This window comes from Chiloscyllium plagiosum, unplaced genomic scaffold (assembly GCF_037043375.1).
Source record: "Chiloscyllium plagiosum isolate Xiang-an unplaced genomic scaffold, Cpla_swu_hap1 HiC_scaffold_15, whole genome shotgun sequence".
Classification (NCBI taxonomy): domain Eukaryota; kingdom Metazoa; phylum Chordata; class Chondrichthyes; order Orectolobiformes; family Hemiscylliidae; genus Chiloscyllium; species Chiloscyllium plagiosum.
In genome coordinates this window covers 20,050,587-20,069,546 of record NW_028270153.1, presented here as the reverse complement: position 1 = coordinate 20,069,546, position 18,960 = coordinate 20,050,587, and the positions used below count along the sequence as shown (strand labels likewise).

The following is an 18,960-nucleotide window of genomic DNA, read 5'->3' as shown; positions in this document are numbered from 1 at the left end:
TGCTGGTGTAAGTGACAAGAGATGACAAGTTTGATTGGTTATTGCATCAGTTTATTCAAGAACAAGATTCTGATTTCAAGCAAGACTCAACTGGAAAGTAAAATGCTCACTATTCCACATTGCTCCTCGAAAGTCTAGGCAACAATGAGCACCTTCTTAACAGTTTCTCATCACCAAACACCATAATCAAGGCCGGGTCTGACAAAATAAGAAATTCAGAAACACTAGTAAACTGGAGTCAATGAAAATTGGAGGGGGAGAAGAGAACTCACCACTAGTCAGTCATACCCAACACAAAGACAACAATGATTGTGACAAGACAGGCACATGACATGACTGCAGGAGTTCCTCACAGTCATGTCCTCAGGTCAAGCTTCTTCAATTGCTTCAATGATTTTTTTTCCTCCATTGGGTCAGAAATGGAAATGGTTGAGTGCATAATGTTCAGCTCCATTTAAAACTCCTCATATATGGCATCATGGTGGCTCAGTGGTTAGCATTGCTGCTTCTCAGTGCCAGGGACACGAGTTCAATTCCAGCCTTGGGTGACCGTTTTGCATGGAGTTTGCATATTCTCCCCGTGTCTGCGTGGTTTCCTCCGGGTGCTCAGGTTTTCTCCCAGTCCAAAGATGGGCAGGTCAGGTGAATTGGCAATGCTAAATTGCCCAGTGTTCAGGGATGTGTAGGTTAGGTGCATTAGTCAGGGCAAATGTAGAGTAATAGGGTAGGGGAATGGGTCTGGGTAAATTACTTTTCAAAAAAGAGTTAGTGTGGCCAAATGGCCTGTTTCCAAACTGTACGGATTCTATGCTACTGAAGCAACCAGTGAAACATGCAGCAAGACCAGGCAACATGCAGGCTTGGCATGATAAGTGGGAAGTAGCACACATACCACACAAGTATCAGGCAATAATTATCTTCCATAAAAGAGAGAAAACAACTATTGTCCCTTAACATTGAATAGTATTGTCATTATTGAACCACCCACTATCAACATTCTTGGGGTTACCATTGATCTGGAACTGAACTGAACTGAACCAGTTATATAAATACACCTGCTATTGGAGCAGATCAGGGGCCAGGAATTCTGGCGAATAATTCAGCTGTTGACTGCTCAATGACTGTCCACCATTTAGATTTTGTCAGGTGTACTTGAGTACAGGAATACAGGAGTACAGTGAAAAGTGTGCAAAGTCACCATTCTCTGGCACCAACTTAGTATATAAAAACAGAATTTAAATCATAAGTAAAAATAAAAGAAACAAAGAACAGGAGAGGCCCTAATGATACTACGCCTCCACCATGAGTCTTTACTGTTAGAAAAACAAAGCCACAAAATCCATCCCTCAGTATGCCAGCAATCAGGCGCCCAGAGGGCCCACACACCACCACCTCCTCAATCAGGTACCCAGGCCCAGCCATGTCCTGAAGCTATGCCACCATCACTGGAACCATGTCACCATTCTTTGGCACCATCTTGCTTCCATTGACATCATTGCTGGGTACCACACTGGGCTCAAACTCGATGCTGGGCCCACCCACCAATTCCCCAGGAAGGAACCACTCCTACCACTGTCTACACTCCGGGAAGGGGAGCGCAAAGGCTGCCAAGAAAAGGAAAACAAAAAGAAAAAAAGAAAAAAGGACAAATGTAAAGAGTGAAAGAAGAAATTCAGACAGAAGTGATCAAGCTCCAGGCTAAAGACCTGGGCATGAACGCTGCTACGCTTCTGCTACCATCTTAGATACAAGGTACGTTTGTATCCTAAAGAACAATGGATGCTAGGTCATTGAATATATTTAAGGCTGAGTTAGTCAGATTTTTACTCTCCAATGGAGCCAAGGGTTATGCGGGCAGACAGGAATGAAGAGCTAAGGCCAGGATCCAATTAGGTATGAACTTATTGAATGACAGAAGAAACTCGAAATTCCCCTCATGTTTCCATTTTTTACATTCATTCTTTGATTCCTTCTGGTTGTTTTTACTAAAGTCTACAGCTGCAATCTGCGAAGAGTTTTCAACTGCACTATTGGGAAAACAGCCAACCTCCAAATTCAAGATCGCTTGTTTGTGGCCATTATTCTCAGTACAATCTGTTAAAATCAGCTAATTCCATTTCAGAAACGTTAAATATTGGTAAGCCCAGGAAATTATGAATTTGAATGAACCGCCAAATAAAATACAAAACATTTGCCCACATAATTACCACAGGAACAGATATAGTATTTTCAAGAGGAAAAATGTTACTTTGCTGTTTGCTTGTTAAACCTGAAAGGTTTGTCATATTCATTGAATGAACGAATACCTCCATAAAATTTGGGATGAAATTGTGCTTTGAAAATATAGAGTCATAGAGGCACATGTTCAGCACAGAAATAGACCCTTTCATCCAATTCATCCATGCCGACCAGATATCCTAACAAATCTAGTCCCATTTCCAAGCACATGACCCATATCCCTCTAAACCCTTCCTATTCATATACCCATTCAGATGCCTCTTAAATGCTGTAACTGTACCAGACTCCACCACTTCCTCTGGCAATTCATTCTATACACGCACCACCCTCTGTGTGAAAACGTTGCCCCTTAGGTCTCTTTTATATCTTCCCCCTCTCACCCTCTGGTTCTGGACTCACCCAACCCAGGGAAAAGACTTTGACGATTTATTCTATCTCTGCCCCTCATGATTTTATAAATCTCTATACGGTCACCCCTCAGCCTCCAATGCTCCAGGGAAAACAGCCCCAGCCTATTCAGCCTCTCCCTATAGGTCAAATCCTCCAATCCTGGCAATCTTTTCTGAACCCTTTCAAGTTTCACAACATCTTTCTGATAGGAAGGAGACCAGAATTGCACACAATATTCAAAAAGTAGCCTAACCAATGTCCTGTTATGTAGGAGGGCTCAGCACATTTCAATAATTTTTTTTAAACTTGGAAAATTTGGTTAAAATTTAACAAACTTATCATCAGGTACTTCAGTAGGTATTTAAAAATAGTGACCAAGGTTCCACATTGGATTTACCATTTAAAACGGAAGGACTTGTGTTTGTGTTTATGTTAGACCTCAGCCACAGCAGTAATTTACTGTATATACTCGAGTAATAATCGAATTTCTTTGACTACTTTTTAAAGTTACATTTACGGGGTTGACTATTACATGAATACTATTTTTGGGGGGCTGAAATTCATACCTGTCAAAATTCATACCGTTATCAATCGCAGAAGCCCTGTTGATCTCGGGCGGCACAGTGGTCAGCACTGCTGCCTCACAGCGCCAGAGACCCGGGTTCAATTCCTGCCTCAGGCAACCGTCTGTGTGGCGTTGGCACATTTTCCCCGTGTCTTCCCTGGGTTTCCTCCAGGTGCTCTGGTTTCCTCCCACAGTCCAAAAATGTGCAGGTTAGGTGAATTGGCCAGGCTAAATTGCCCGTAGTGTTAGGTGAAGGGGTAAATGTAGGGGAGTGGTTCTAAGTGGGCTGCTCTTCAGAGGGTCGGTGTGGACTTGTTGGGCCGAAGGGTCTGTTTCCACACTGTAAGTAATCTAATCTATCTCTAAATGAATAAAGAAACAAAAACAATGAATTATGGTAATTCTGAAAACCCAGCACACAACACAACAGCCAGTAGACAGGAAGACCAGGAGCAGAGTGGAACAACAATCAAATTGGAAAACTGGGAGTGGAACGTGACAGCCAGCACACTGATTCATAAATGTTGAACTGTTATCTGTGAAGAACCAGGGTTGACTTTTACATGTGATATATAGAAAATTCAAGATTATTTGGCCAAAATAGGGGGTTGACCTTTACTCGAGTATATACGCCATCTATCAGACTTGACTCTGCTGTGGCACTCTCTCCAGAGTCAGAAGATTGGAGGCACATTCTAGGAAGAGTAATAATGAGAGAGTTCTGCTTTGTCAGTGGTGTTTTCTTTCAGAAATGATGCCAATTGGAATCTCTGCCTGTCTGTTCAGTTAGAAGAATTTCATGTCACTTCTCAAAAGAGCTGTACTAGAAATGCCCATATGCTTCAAGTGTCTTAGCTAATAATTATTCCTTAACTAACCTTGGATAAAAAAGTCATTTACCTCAAGTGCTGTTTGTAGGAACTTACTGCAGTCACACCTTTTCCTCCATTACAAGTATAGCTATGTTTCAAATATGCCTAAATGTCAAGTTCTTTGGTTTTATATAAATTAAAAACTTCGCTGCTTTTGATACACTTCAGCTGCTTTGAACTAGAGGGGGAAAAACAAAAATCAAAGCCCACCAACACTCCATCCTTAGTAAGTAAAGTGATCATACATGGACAGCTGAGATAATGTCTCAACCTCTCAACCATTCTCTTACTCTACACTCGAAGAATGGGTATTTCACTGAGTTACCAGGTGGTTAAGAATTTTGGATAGCAGAAAACAAAGCTAGTTAATTTGTATATAATTAAGGGCATTTAAATGTTCACAAACATCACTGACAAAAATCCCAATGGAAGCAAAAAGTTAAGAAATTTATATAAAAATGGTATTAAACTTTTAATTAAAAATGAAAGCATGTCCAGAACGAATAGTTAGTGGTCCTTGAGAAATTAATTCTCAAATCAAGAAATTTATTAAGAAAATGCATAGCGGTACAATAGCAGAATTGGACTTCTCAAAAGTTTCAAAAAGGATACTGAACTCTTTGACAAGCAAGCATGATACGGAGGTTTCAGTAATGTATCAAGACTTCAGCATCCTAAAATAAAAAATGTACCTCAAATAACCAGACATTTTCACTGTTGTTCACAGAACGTAAAATTGCACATTTAAAAGTTATTTACAGGTAGGATTTAGATTCAACATTTGCAGGAACATAAATCTTTATGAATATGGCATCATTTCTGGATCAAATTGATTAAACTACACTGATTATTTACACTGGCTGTGTAAATTAACTGTTGTGTGATACTTCAGTGATTTTGTTTTAAAAGTGACAAGCAATGCATTTGGAACAAATAAAATCACATTTAGTCTTACAGTATCAAACTCTTATGATTTCATAAGAGTATTTATACTGGATATGATCCCTTTTAATAGTCATTAGAGGGGTGTATATGTATTTGAGCTATAATCATTTCAACACAAGTTTCTGAAAAACACCTGCTAAATGATGAACAGATAGTGGACTGCAGCACATGGTCCACCCAGACCTCAGGTGATCCACCACAAAGAAACGTTGTGCAGGAATGTTTAGCTATATTCAGAATACCCTGTTCTTCAGCTATTATTTGGTTACAAAAGCACAAGCAGGATTATTTATCATCTCATAAATAAGGGACATCTCCATTAAAATGTGTGTTAAGACTCCAAAATACCATCCAAATGAACCAACTGAAAACTTTTCATCGGGCTGCTGCCAATTCAAAAGTCTGACTGCAAGTGTGCTTCATGACATTACTGAAACTGAACACTGCACACCCAGACTGGGTGTTAATGCTATTGTTATATGTGTATAAAAATCAGTGGAATCTCCATCATAATTTAAAATTAAACTAAATTCATTAATGGACCACTTTCCAACATGTCACATGCATAGTGTTGTGTCTAAAGAACACAAACGGGTATGATAAACAGGTACAGTTTAAGAAATACTGAGAAAGCTACCTAGCATCTTTACACGCAGCAAGATTATTAATTTCAGAATCAATAGCTAAGATAATTACAAGTTCTGGTAAACATGCCACTCTGACTTTTCATGACACAAGTAGTGGAAGAAACAAGATGCGAAACTTTACCAATTTAAAGCTGCATTACACCATCTTTTTAAAAATTAAAAACTGCAAACTTTACCATTAATCAGAAGTACAACAAAGAAAGTAGATTAGATTAAGATTTGGAAGCCAATTAACAAAAGCACAACTACCCAAATGCTTTAATATTTTGGAAGCTGCTTGTGAGTCATTCAATGGTGGATATTGATATTCACCATTGTGCAAGGTATTAGTTAATTTTTTCTTGGTTTATTCCTGAAAGCTTGCTTTGTCCAGAAAACGAATAAATAGTATTCCGGGCTGAAAAAGAAGCATTTTGATACTAATCTATTTTCATTGATCTCATCTGGTGTCGAAATACTGCAAAACTTGATTTAGTCACTTTGGAGACAAAATGGTGAAGCAAGTTAACTGGAAGTTTACTTACTGACAGAATCATCTTTAAAACCTAAGTGACTCATGGTTGCAATGAGATTAAACCTCCATTTGTCAAAGTGAGACAAGCCAATGAATGTCACTTTCATTAATTAAATGCCATTCCAGAAAAGCTGGGATATTTTCAGCTAAACCCATGAACCATCTATTGTTAGTAACAAACTCCAAAAAGAGTGGCTACTACTTCACTAAATTTTGGGAGATTAACAATGGAACAAAGTTTGAAAAGTTTAAATTTTAATGTAGTAGCTATAGCATAAATCTGAAATAATGGGCTAGGGATAATAGTTTGTATTTTACAGTGCTATAACTTAAAGTACATAATCTAGGAGCATTCAATTTAATATTGCCTTCAATATTGTCACATAATGATCATTGGCCAGATAATTCAAATTATATAATTATAAACTAACAATGGCATAAAGTATTATTGAGTATTGAGTATTAAGTTCAATACTGCACTGAAAGATTGACGATAAAACATCAACCTTAATACTGAGCACAGGAGTCAATGCATTAATCGAGTACAAAGTGGAGGAAATGTCTGCAAAACACTTTACAGTTAATTAGGGAAGGTGGGCAGTGGGGGTGGGGGGAAGAGGGATGGAGAAAAAAGAAGAAAAAAAAAGGTTCAGACTGTGAAAGCCAATACACGGTGCTGTAATTTTCCATGATCTTTGATTATCTTCCTATTCTGCTGAAAGGGTTTTGCTCCTCAAGACCCATTTGCTAGCATTTAGCCCATCCCCTCTAAACCTTTCCTATTCATATATCTGTCCAGATGCCTCTTAAAATGTTGTAATTGTACCAGCCTCCATCACTTCTTCTGGCAGCTCATTTCATTCACGCAACACCCTCTGCATGAAAAGGTCACCCCTTAAGTCCCTTTTATAGCTTTTCCCTTAACCTTAATGTCCTACTCTGATTTGCCTTTTCAAAAATGTAGCACCTCACATTTATCTAAAATTAAACTCCATCTTCCATTGCTTGGGCCATTGGCCCATTTGATCAAATCCCATTGTACACGGAGGTAACCATCTTTGCTAGCTACTACACCTCCAATTTTGGAGTAAACTTACAACTGTACCTCCTCTGTATACATACAAATCATTTATATAAAAATTAAAAGTAGTGGACCCAGCATTGGTCCTTGTGGTACACCGCTGGTCACAGGCCTCCAATTTGAAAAGTAACTTTCCACCACCATCCTCGGTCTTCCACCTTTGACAAATCCTGTATCCAAATAGCTCATTCTGTCTATATTCCATGTGATCTAACCTTGATAGCCAGTGAGGAGCCTTGTCAAACAACTTACTGAAGTCCATATAGATCACATCCAACGGTCTGCCCGAATCAATCCTCTTCATTACTACTTCAAAAAAAAATCTAAACCAAGATAGTGAGATGTGATATCCTGTGCACAAAGCCATGTTGACTATCGCTAATCAGTCTTTGCCTTTCCAAATACATGTAAATCTGGTCCCTCAGGATTACCTCCAACAACCTGCCCACCGCCAATGTCAGGATCACTGGTCTATAATTTCCTGGCTTTTCCTTACCGGCTTCCTTAAATAATGCCACCACACTAGCCAACCTCCCATCTTCCAGCACCTCTCCTGTAGCTATCGATAGTACAAACATCTCAGCAAGGGGCCTAGCAATTTTATCCCTCTTTTCCCACAGAGTTCTAGGGTACACCTGATCAGGTCACAGGGATGTATCCACCTTTATGCATTTTAAAGGCATCCAGCACCTCCTCTTCTATAACATGGACATTTTTCAAGATTTCACTATTTAGTTCCCCACATCCTCTATCTTCCACGTCTTTCTCCACAGTAAACACTGACACAAAATACCTGATTAGTATCTCCCCCATTTCCTGCAGTTCCACACATAGGCGGCCCTTTTTTCTCCCTAGTTACCCTTTTGTCCTTAAATGTATTTGTAAGTTCCCTATTTCATGTCCCCATTTTATAACTAACATATTTGTCAAAGTGGAACAGTAGAAATCCTCACTAGATTTTATTTTAAAAAAGGTAATTAATGACAAGACAAGGAGTTAACAAACCCTAACATATAGCTAGATCATCCAAATTAATGCATTATATTTCTGATTTAACCATTTATTTAATTAGTTGTGGGGAAGAAACACTGAAAAAACGCACTGACTAAAACTCCTACCGAGTACTTGGAAAAGAGAAAACTGTCCAGTCTATGAGCAAAGTCAAATATTTAGTTTTAGTGAGCAAACATGAGTTAACTGTGGTCGAGAAGTTATTGGTTACTGTGATCTAGTAGAACTTTTTAAGCTTGATCACTTTAGGAATTTTGTTTTGATTCAGCCTCTTCTTGGACTACCATAAGGTAAAATCTAGTGTAACGTTTGGGACTGGTCAAAGGTTACACTGGATTTCACCTTATGGTTGATTGACAGGTGGTCTTTTCTCATGCTTCTTTGTGTACATTTTCAAATTTATGTTTACTTTCAAAACATTCATTATTGAATAATTGTGGGATAATGCAGCTTGATAAAAAGAACAATTGCCAAGTATCAAAACAGGAATTGGACATACTCCGTTCTTACTATACCTGCTCTTTACTCGAATTAGCCATGCCAGGTTTCTTCTTCTTTTTAATGGGACTCAATGATTCATCTTGGGGTGAATGTCCATTTGAAGATGGCTGAGGGCTAAGTTGTTTTCTTTTCAGTCCTGCACGTTCTGCAGAACCAGAGTCTGAAAAATAAACTTCAAATCATTACAAACCAAGAAAACTTCATTTACTAGGCCAAGACATCTGAGCCAAAATTAGTGAGATGCAATATCAAAAAGAAAGGTCAAAAGTTCTCCTTTTGAGTAAGTTCTATTGTGTTTGTGGAGTTCTAATCAAATTTCTATCCATGTCCCATGTATTTTGGTACAAAGTTGAAACATAAAATTCATACAGGGCTTCATAAGTTCTACTCCAGTCTTCGAATGCAAACAAAACAGTCCTCAGAATCGTTGAACAAATGGAACAGAGAAGCATAAATTTCAGCTCAGCAAATAAAAGTAAGCAGTCTTTAGCTTGGATATTGCTAACCACACAGTCAGAGCTTGGAGATGCAAGGTCAGTTTAAGTTTGTGAGCAACACAAGAGTTGAAGGGGAAGTCACATGACAGAGAAAATAACTGAAATGGAGGAAACAAAAAAGGTATAATATATACTGGACTGAATTACAGAAAAGAGATGAGTTTATTTGGGCCGTCTGTTCAAAACATCGCACTTATGAAATGATAGTTAGAGTCAAAGAGATTGAGGGCAAGTTTGATTGAGATGTGCAAAATGGTGTCAGATTTAGATAAGTTAGTCAAAGAAAATCTGTACCCTTTCGTTGACGGTATAAAGATTAGTGGACACAGTATTAAGGTTGTGGACAAGAAATGCAAGGGAATAGGGAGAAGAATTTTTCTTTTGTTCACTGAGTGGGATTGACTCAGAATTCATTGTGGTGGGTGCCCAGACAATGAATGATTTCAAAACAAAACTGGATGGGTACTACAGAGAGAGATCAACATTCAGGGCTTTAGGAATACAGAAGGAATCTAGAACTACTCTAAAACACACTAAGCAAGCACACAAGGGAATAAGTGACATCCTTTTGTGTCATTATACATCCTGGAGTCTATCACACAGCAAGCCCAGTAACTTAGCATCATGAGACTCATCTCTGAAAACCGGGTTCCAAACTAATACAAAAAGATAAATGGTTAATTGACAGTTGCATGGTTTCTAAGCGAACTGCATGGGGAATTCTAAATCCAGTTTACACTGAATCAAAGATTACAGCATAAACCTAAAGAATTCCAAGTAAAATAATGGCTCTCCACTCTCAATGAAGCCCTTCACATGATCAAAACAAACTACATTTTAGATTAAAGCACCTTCTTCATAACAATGTCATTGAATAAACACCTGGCTTGGACCAGAGAGCATATCCCATCTTCCAAACTAAACTGCAAGAAAATAGCAGACTCCATCATAAATCCTGGATATCTTAAAAACTAGACAAAACTAAGACAAAGGAATTTATGTTTCGTCAAAATGGCAAAATCCATTCCCCATAAATGCTACTCACCTTGCAGAATATCAAATCCAATTTCACTCCCAAATTAAAAATATTTAAACGCATAGAAAAAAAAAAATTGATCAATGTTACATTTCCAGTCATTTCAATCACTTGGCATAATAGCAGATACAAATAAAATTGAAGTTACGCAGTAACAGTAGAAAGCCAGCACTTTTTTGAAGTCTGGAACATTTACAGTCAATAGTGAGGTACACGTAAATTACTTCAAAAAGTGTGGTGCTGGGAAAGCACAGCCGGTCAGGCAGTATCCAAGGAGCAGGAAAGTCGATGTTTCAACCTCAATGAAGGACTTAGCCTCGAAACATCGATTTTCCTGCTCAGTGTATGCTGCCTGACCAGCTGTGTCTCAGGACTACACTTCTCAACTCATGTCCAGCATCTGCAGTCCTCACTTTGTCCTACATGTAAATCATTTGTTTGGCCAAACTTTATGCCAGCAAACTAGTATCAAATTACATTTTCTATTCTTGCAACACCACCTGTACAGATCTTGTACAAATCAGTTTTCTATTTCCAGGACCATAACTTAAAAGTTTGGAGCGTGACTTTGTTTCATTCAGCTAGCACTTACAGTTTTCCGCTATTAAGTATGTCAGTACTGAAAGCAGAGAATGCAGGAAGAGAGAATGAGAGATTGCAATTGAATTCAAAGTTTGCATTCAAAAAGCAAATTAGCCTTGTGGACATTGAGAACTGGAAGGAAAGAAAATGTGACTTAAAAATTAGCAGGGAAAGTACCAAGTACTTCAAAGGCTACATATTTGTTTCAAAATGTAATTCAGTATATGAAATAAATTAAGAAAGTGGTTTATTCCCATATTTCAGATATTCCAGATCTAGTCTGTGAAATTCAAAGTCATGAAGACTTGATTTTTTTTTTAAACGTGAATTATTCAACCACAGGAGGAGGGCATTGCTGACCAGCATTCAGTGTCAGTCCTTAATTTTCCTCGAGGACAGTATGTCTTGGAACTCTTGCATTTTATATGGTTTAGGTAGAACCACTGTATTATGTCAGGATTTGAAGAATGTTATCCAGTCATGTTAATAACTGAAACATACATTTCCAAGACAGAAAAGTTTGTGACTTGGTAGGAAACATTCATGGTGGTATTCCCATGTGCATACTGCCCATGTTCTTCTAGGCCATTGAGGTCATAGGTTTAGAAGCTGCTATTGAAGAAGCCTGAGAAAATTCATCTTATAAACAAACAATACTTTCTCTACAGTGTGTTGTGGTGATGGATAGGTCACCAATTAAGCTAATTTGTTGTGGAAAGTGTTGGACTTGAAGTGTTATTGGGGCTACAAGCATCCAGACTGAAATAAGGCAGAAGTCTGCCTTATTTCCAAACTCTTGGATCTTGTAGATGCTGAAAGGCTTTGGGAACTTAGGAGGGGAGTCACTCACCACAGAATCTTCTGACTTGCTCTTATATTCACTTGTCCAGTTAGGTTCCTGGTCAAAGGTGATAGTCCAGGATATTAATGAGAGGGATTTGACTATAGAACCACAATGAAAGGAGAAAAGACTGGATTCCATCTTGTTTAAAAAGGTTGTACTTGACCCTTGTGTTGCATCAGCATTACACAGAACTTGGCAGTTCAAGCCTGAATGTTGTCCCTATTTTGCTGCATAGGAACATGGACTTCTTCAGTACCAAAGGTTGTGTTGTACCACACAAAACTGCACATTTTCATCTGAAAATCATCTTTACAGTTTTAGCAACAGGTGCCTTATTAAATTTAATTGATTATATAAAATAAGAGAAGGGAATTTCTGACAGACTATTAAACATTCATTTTGTAGCATTTTACAACAGCAGAAAATACTGTAATCAATCATTCAGCAGGGTAGTCAGCACCAAAAATGTCACTTTGTCAGTTCTTGGTGTACAAGAGATTTAGTGTTTCCAGTAACTTTATTTCAGAGATTGAGCATTGGCAGTTTTGCTGCTTGTATCTTAGTCAAGAGTACATCTTGGGATCATCAACTTTGTACTATATTAAATACATTGTTTTTGAAAATATTCTAATTTACAGGTTGTAAATGTCTATACTTAAGATAGAATACAACAAGGAATAAATCACTTGATCAGAGGAGAGGCAATGAGATGATACAAAAGAGGAAAATGCAGATATTAAAAGTTCTTCATATTGATCTGGCCAAAGCTGAGAAAACTTGTTCACAAAAATGAAATTCAGATAAACTTTATACACTGCCTTTTAAGTAGTATATAGTTGCAAGGAACTTCACAGGAGCAATTATCAAAAAACACTTAACAGAGTGAAACAAGGAGACATTGAACAAAAGCACGGCAGGTTTAAAAGAATGGGTCAAGAGTGGGAGACAGAGTCCTAGGACTTGGGCTTAAGACAATTGCAGGAAGACTGTGAATGGCGGATTAATAAATATTTAAAACCATGCAGGCATGAAATGGAAACAGCACGAAGATTTCAGGGGGTTTAAAAAAAAACTGAAAAGTAAGTATTTACAGGTTGGAAGGAAGTCATTCACCTTATCGTGTCTGTGCTGGCTGACAAGTAGCCTGATCTCACCTTACAGCTCATGGTCCACAGCCCAATAGGTTGTGGACCATGACCATAGGTTCAAATGCAAATCAAAGTACATTTTAAAATGATGATCATTTCTCTCTCTAGCCACTTTATCAGTGAGTTGCAGATCCCCATCATCCTTGGAGTGAAAGTTCTAGTGAATAACCAGCTAGGGAGGAGCAAGGCCATGAAGGAACTAGGAAAGAGGAAAATTCTAAAACTAGAATATACACGAAGCAACAGTCACATATATAATCCATGGGCAATAATTTTAAATAAATTGATAACTTCAATTGCATGGAGTCAACTCATCATCTTCAGATAAGTTGTATGTCACTGTAGATAGAAGATGTGCACAACAGAGAAAGATTTTCTTTTACCCACCTCTTGATCTGGTTGATATCTCCATGTCCTCTTCCTCTTCCTCCTCTTCTTCCTGCTCCTGTTTAGGCGGGTCCTCAGCCAAACTACACAAATAAAGAAATAAACAAACCACCTGGTAATGAATATTGCAGAAACATAAAAATCAGAAAGTCACTTAACTCTGTGGAACTTGTCGCTTCCCCCACCCTGTAAATTTCCTGAGTTTTGATCTAATTCCTTTTTGAATGCCATAATTGAATCTGCCTCCAACTCACATACAGTATATTCAAGATACTAACCACTTACTTCTGTGATGAAAAAGTGTATAAATTATAAAATCATGTTTGGAATTTGGATTTTAAAATATATGCAGGTGGGTATGGGTTACTTCTGCAAAGGGCTGCAGAGCTAATTCTTTACTCCATGCAAAAATGCTACTGCCAACACCATGGAAACATAGAAAATAGTAGCAAGAATAGGCATTCAATCCTTCAAGCCTGCTCCACCATTCAACATGATTATGGCTCATCATCCATGGGCACTTTCCTCATTAAGCAACCTTTTGTACAATACCTTAAACACTATTCGGGAATCCACATATATTACATTCATTGCTTCCCCTTTATCTATCCTGCTTCGTACCTCCTCAAAGAATACCCATACATTTGTCAAGCATGATTTCCCCTTCATGAAATCATATGGACATTGTTTGATAATATTATACATGTCTAAATGTTCTGCTGTTACATCCTTTATAAGACATGATAACATCTTCCCAAAGGCAACTGTTAAATGCTAAATTGCCTACAGTTAAAACAGAGCAATATATTTCACATTTATAGCATCTGCAAAAAAAAAAACAGAAAAAGTTAGAGAAACTCAGCAGGTCTGACAGCATCGGTAAATAGAGAAAGAATGAAACATTTCAAGTCCAATTACACTTCGAGTCACAGAGATGTGCAGCATGGAAACAGACCCTCCGGTCCAACCTGTCCATGCCGACCAGATATCCCAACCCAATCTAGTCCCACCTGCCAGCACCCGGCCCATATCCCACCAAACCCTTCCTATTCATATACCCATCCAGATGCCTCTTAAATGTTACAAATGTACCAGCCTCCACTACTTCCTCTGGCAGCTCATTCCATACATGTACCATGCTCTGCGTAAAAATGTTGCCCCTTAGGTCTCTTTTATATCTTTGCCCTCTCACCCTAAACCTACGCCTTCTAGATCTGAACTCCCCAACCCCAGGGAAAAGACTTTGCCTATTTATCCTATCCATGCCTCTCATAATTTTGTAAACCTCTATAAGGTCACCCCTCAGCCTCCAACGCTCCAGGGAAAACAGCCCCAGCCTGTTCAGCCTCTCCCTGTAGCTCAAATCCTCCAATCCTGGCAACATCCTTGTAAATCTTTTCTGAACCCTTTTCAAGTTTCACAACATCTTTCCGATAGGAAGGAGACCAGAATTGCACGCAATATTCCAACAGTGGCCTAACCAAAGTCCTGTACAGCCGCAACATGACCTCCCAACTCCTGTACTCAACACTCTGACCAATAAAGGAAAGCATACCAAACGCCTTCTTCACTATCCTATCTACTTGCGACTCCGCTTTCAAGGAACTATGAACCTGCACTCCAAGGTCTCTTTGTTCAGCAACATTCCCTAGGACCTTATCATTAAGTGTATAAAACCTGCTAAGATTTGCTTTCCCAAAATACAGCACCTCGCATTTATTGGAATTAAACTCCATCTACCACTTCTCAGCCCACTGGCCCATCTGGTCCAGATCCTGTTGTAATCTGAGGTAACCCTCTTCACTGTCCAGTACACCTCCAATTTTGGCGTCATCTGCAAACTTACTAACTGTCCCTCTTATGCTCGCATCCAAATCATTTACATAAATGTCAAAAAGTAGAGGACCTAGCACCGATCCTTGTGGCACTCCATTGGTCACAGGCCTCCAGTCTGAAAAACAACCCTCCAACACCACCCTGTCTTCTACCTTTGAGCTAGTTCTGTATCCAAATGGCTAGTTCTCCCTGTATTCCGTGAGATCTAACCTTGCAAATCAGTCTCCTATGGGGAACCTTGTTGAACGTCTTACTGAAGTCCATATAGATCACATTTACTGCTCTGCCCTCAATCTTCTTTGTTACTTCTTCAAAATACTCAATCAAGTTTGTGAGACATGATTTCCTACGCACAAAGCCATGTTGACTATCCCGAATCAGTCCTTGCCTTTCCAAACACATGTACATCCTGTCCCTCAGGATTCCCTCCAACAACTTGCCCACCACTGAGGTCAGGCTCACTGGTCTATAGTTCCCTGGCTTGTCTTTACCACCCTTCTTAAACAGTGGCACCACGTTTGCCAACCTCCAGTCTTCCGGCACCTCATCTGTGACTATCGATGGTACAAATATCTCAGCAAGAGGCCCAGCAATCACGTCTCTAGCTTCCCACAGAGTTCTCAGGTACACCTGATCAGGTCCTGGGGATTTATCCACCTTTAACCGTTTCAAGACATCCAACACTGTCATCTGGACATTTTGCAAGATGTCACCATCTATTTCCCTACAGTCTATATCTTCCATATCCTTTTCTACTTTAAATACTGATGCAAAATATTCATTTAGTACATCCCCCATTTTCTGTGGCTCCACACAAAGGCCGCCTTGCCGATCTTTGAGGGGCCCTATTCTCTTCCTAGTTACCCTTTTGTCCTTAATATATTTGTAAAACCCCTTTTGATTCTCCATAATTCTATTTGCCAAAGCTATCTCATGTCCCTGTTTTCCCTCTTAAGTATACACGTACTTTCTTTATACTCTTCTAAGGATTCACTCAATCTATCCTGTCTGTACCGCACATTTGCTTCCTTCTTTTTTTTAAACCAAACACTCAATTTCTTTAGTCATCCAGCATTCCCTATACCTACCTGCTTTCCCTTTCACCTTGACAGGAATATACTTTCTCTGGATTCTTGTTATCTCATTTCTGAAGGCTTCCCATTTTCCAGCCGTCCCTTTACCTACGAACATCTGCCTCCAATCAGCTTTCAAAAATTCTTGCCTAATATTGTCAAAATTGGCCTTTCTCCAATTTAGAACTTCGACTTTTAGATCTGGTCTATTCTTTTCCATCACTATTTTAAAACAAATAGAATTATGGTCACTGGCCCCAAAGTGCTCCCCCACTGACACCTCCCCCACTGACACCTCCCCCACTGCCCTGCCTTATTTCCCAAGAGTAGGTCAAGCTTTGCACCTTCTCTAGTAGGTACATCCACATACTGAATCAGAAAATTGTCTTGTACACACTTAACAAATTCCTCTCCATCTAAACCCTTAACACTATGGCAGTCCCAGTCGATGTTTGGAAAGTTAAAATCCCCTACCATAACTACCCTATTATTCTTACAGATAGCTGAGATCTCCTTACAAGTTTGTTTCTCAATTTCCCTCTGACTATTGGGGGGGTCTAAAATACAATCTGAATAAGGTGATTATCCCTTTCTTATTTCTCAGTTCCACCCAAATAACTTCCCTGGATGTATTTCCGGGAATATCCTCCCTCAGCACAGCTGTGATGCTATCCCTTATCAAAAAATGTCAATCCCCTTCCTCTTTTGCCTCCCTTTCTATCCTTCCTGTAGCATTTGTATCCTGGAAAATTCAGCTGCCAGTCCTGCCCATCCCCGAGTCATGTTTCCGTTATTGCTATGATATCCCAGTCCCATGTTCCTAATCATGCCCCGAGTTCTTCTGCCTTCCCTGTTAGGCCCCTTGCATTGAAATAAATGCAGTTTAATTTATTAGTCCTACCTTGTCCCTGCCTGCCCTGACTGTTTGACTCACTTCTGTTCTCAGCTGTACCCACTTCTTCATAACTATTCTACTATTTGCAGTCATTTTTATCTCTTTTGAGTAAGAATGTTGTTAGTCAACAGTTTTCTAATCCTTTGGGATTTTTCCAGAATCAGAGAACTTTTGGAAGATCATTACCTATGTATCCACTATCTGTGTAGCTACTTCCTTTAATATCCTGGGATATAATCAATCAGAGCCAGGTGATTGGTCAGTCTAGCCCTATTAACTTTCCTATTATTGTAACCATAGCAATAGTTATTATTGGGTTTATTTCACTTCATCTTCTGACCATTGATTTAGTATTGTGGGAATACTACTTGGGTTTTCTCTTGTGAAGAGGAGAAAGTGAGGATTGCAGATGCTGGAGATCAGAGCTGAAAATTGTTGCTGGAAAAGCGCAGCAGGTCAGGCAGCATCCAAGGAACAGGAGAATCGACGTTTCGGGCATAAGCCTGAAGAAGGGCTTATGCCCGAAACAGCGATTCTCCTGTTCCTTGGATGCTGCCTGACCTGCTGCGCTTTTCCAGCAACACATTTTCAGCTTTTCTCTTTTGAAGACTGATACACAAATAATTATTCAAATCCTGTTCTATTTCCTGGTTCCCTATTATCATTTCATCTGCCTCATTCTTTAAATGGCTTACATTCACTTTGGCTTCTCTGTTCCTTTTTAATATATATTTCAAGAAGTTCTTGCCATCCATTCCTTTTTTAAAAAGAAGTCTACTTGATTGTTAACACTTAAACTTTATATTTTCTCCATTTTTTGGTCATCTTTTTTTGCTAGTTTATAAAACACTCCTGATCCACTGACTTACCATAAAACTTTGCCAAATTGTATTTTTTTCCTTCTAATTTGATGCTATCCCTAACTTCCTTGATTAATCATGACTAGTTCATCCCATTTCTCGAATCCTTATTCTTCACTGGGAAGTATCTTTGTTCTAAGTCATGAACTATTTCCTTCAATGGCTACTATTGCTCATTGACTGTTTTTCTGCTCAATTCATTTCCTGGCCCAATTCTGCCAATTTTGCTCTTATTCCTTTGTAATTATTCTTATTTAAAAAGTTTAGCTCAGTTGTTCAGAAGATCAAACATGCAGCCAAATTTCAGAGGGGTGTAAAAGTAAAAAGGGTAAAGATGTTAAAAGGTTATTAACTTCTCCAACATTAATTGGGGTGGTCATAGCACGAAAGGGTTTGAGGAAGCAGAATTCTTAAAACACATTAATTCTTAAAACGATAGCTTTTAAGGCCAGTGCATAGAAGGCTGTGGAAAAGAGGGATAGACTTAATTTTAGATGAAAAAGCCAAAGGAAATGGTTAAATATCAGTCGTGGGAGCATTTTGCAGGAAGAGTGACCATAATTCCATTAGATTCAAGATTGCCATGGAAAAGAGCAAGGATGGGCTGAAAACAAAATTACCAAATGTTTTTTGGGAGGGTGATTTTAGTAAGATCAGGCATGATTTGGCCAGAGTTGACCAGGACAGATAGATTTTTTTAAAGTAAACACATTCAAAAAGGAAACAGGCTAGTGTACAGTGCCAACATGTTCCAATAAAGCTAAAAGGATGGGACCAACAAACCCAGTGAACCCTGGATATTGAGGGATATACAAGATTGGATGAAGTCAAAAAGGGATGGCTGTGGCATATACTCAGCTCAAAACAGAAGCCCCTACAGGAATATAGAGTATGCAAAGGGGAACTTAAAAAAAAATAGGAGAGCAAAAGGGGGTAAAAAAGAATAATGTAAGGTAAAACAAAGGAAAATCGTAAGTTATTTTACAAGTACATTAAGGATAAAAAGGATAACAAGGGAAAGAGTAGGGCTCATTAAAG

At 38.8% G+C, this 18,960-nt stretch overlaps 1 protein-coding gene across 10 annotated transcripts in view; it reads right to left on the bottom strand.

Moving 5' to 3' along the window:
- The window catches only part of zmynd8 (zinc finger, MYND-type containing 8), a 170,999-nt gene that overhangs the window by 74,030 nt on the left and 78,009 nt on the right, over nt 1-18,960 (bottom strand). For all 10 annotated transcript variants that reach the window (XM_087994793.1, XM_087994789.1, XM_087994792.1 and 7 more), the window contains 2 exons: nt 13,259-13,341; nt 8,779-8,924 (listed from right to left, as the gene is read on the bottom strand). In XM_087994793.1, the coding sequence (XP_087850919.1) occupies nt 8,779-8,924; nt 13,259-13,283 (171 nt within the window). In that variant the 5' untranslated portion in view covers nt 13,284-13,341. The remainder of the gene's footprint in view (nt 1-8,778; nt 8,925-13,258; nt 13,342-18,960) is intronic.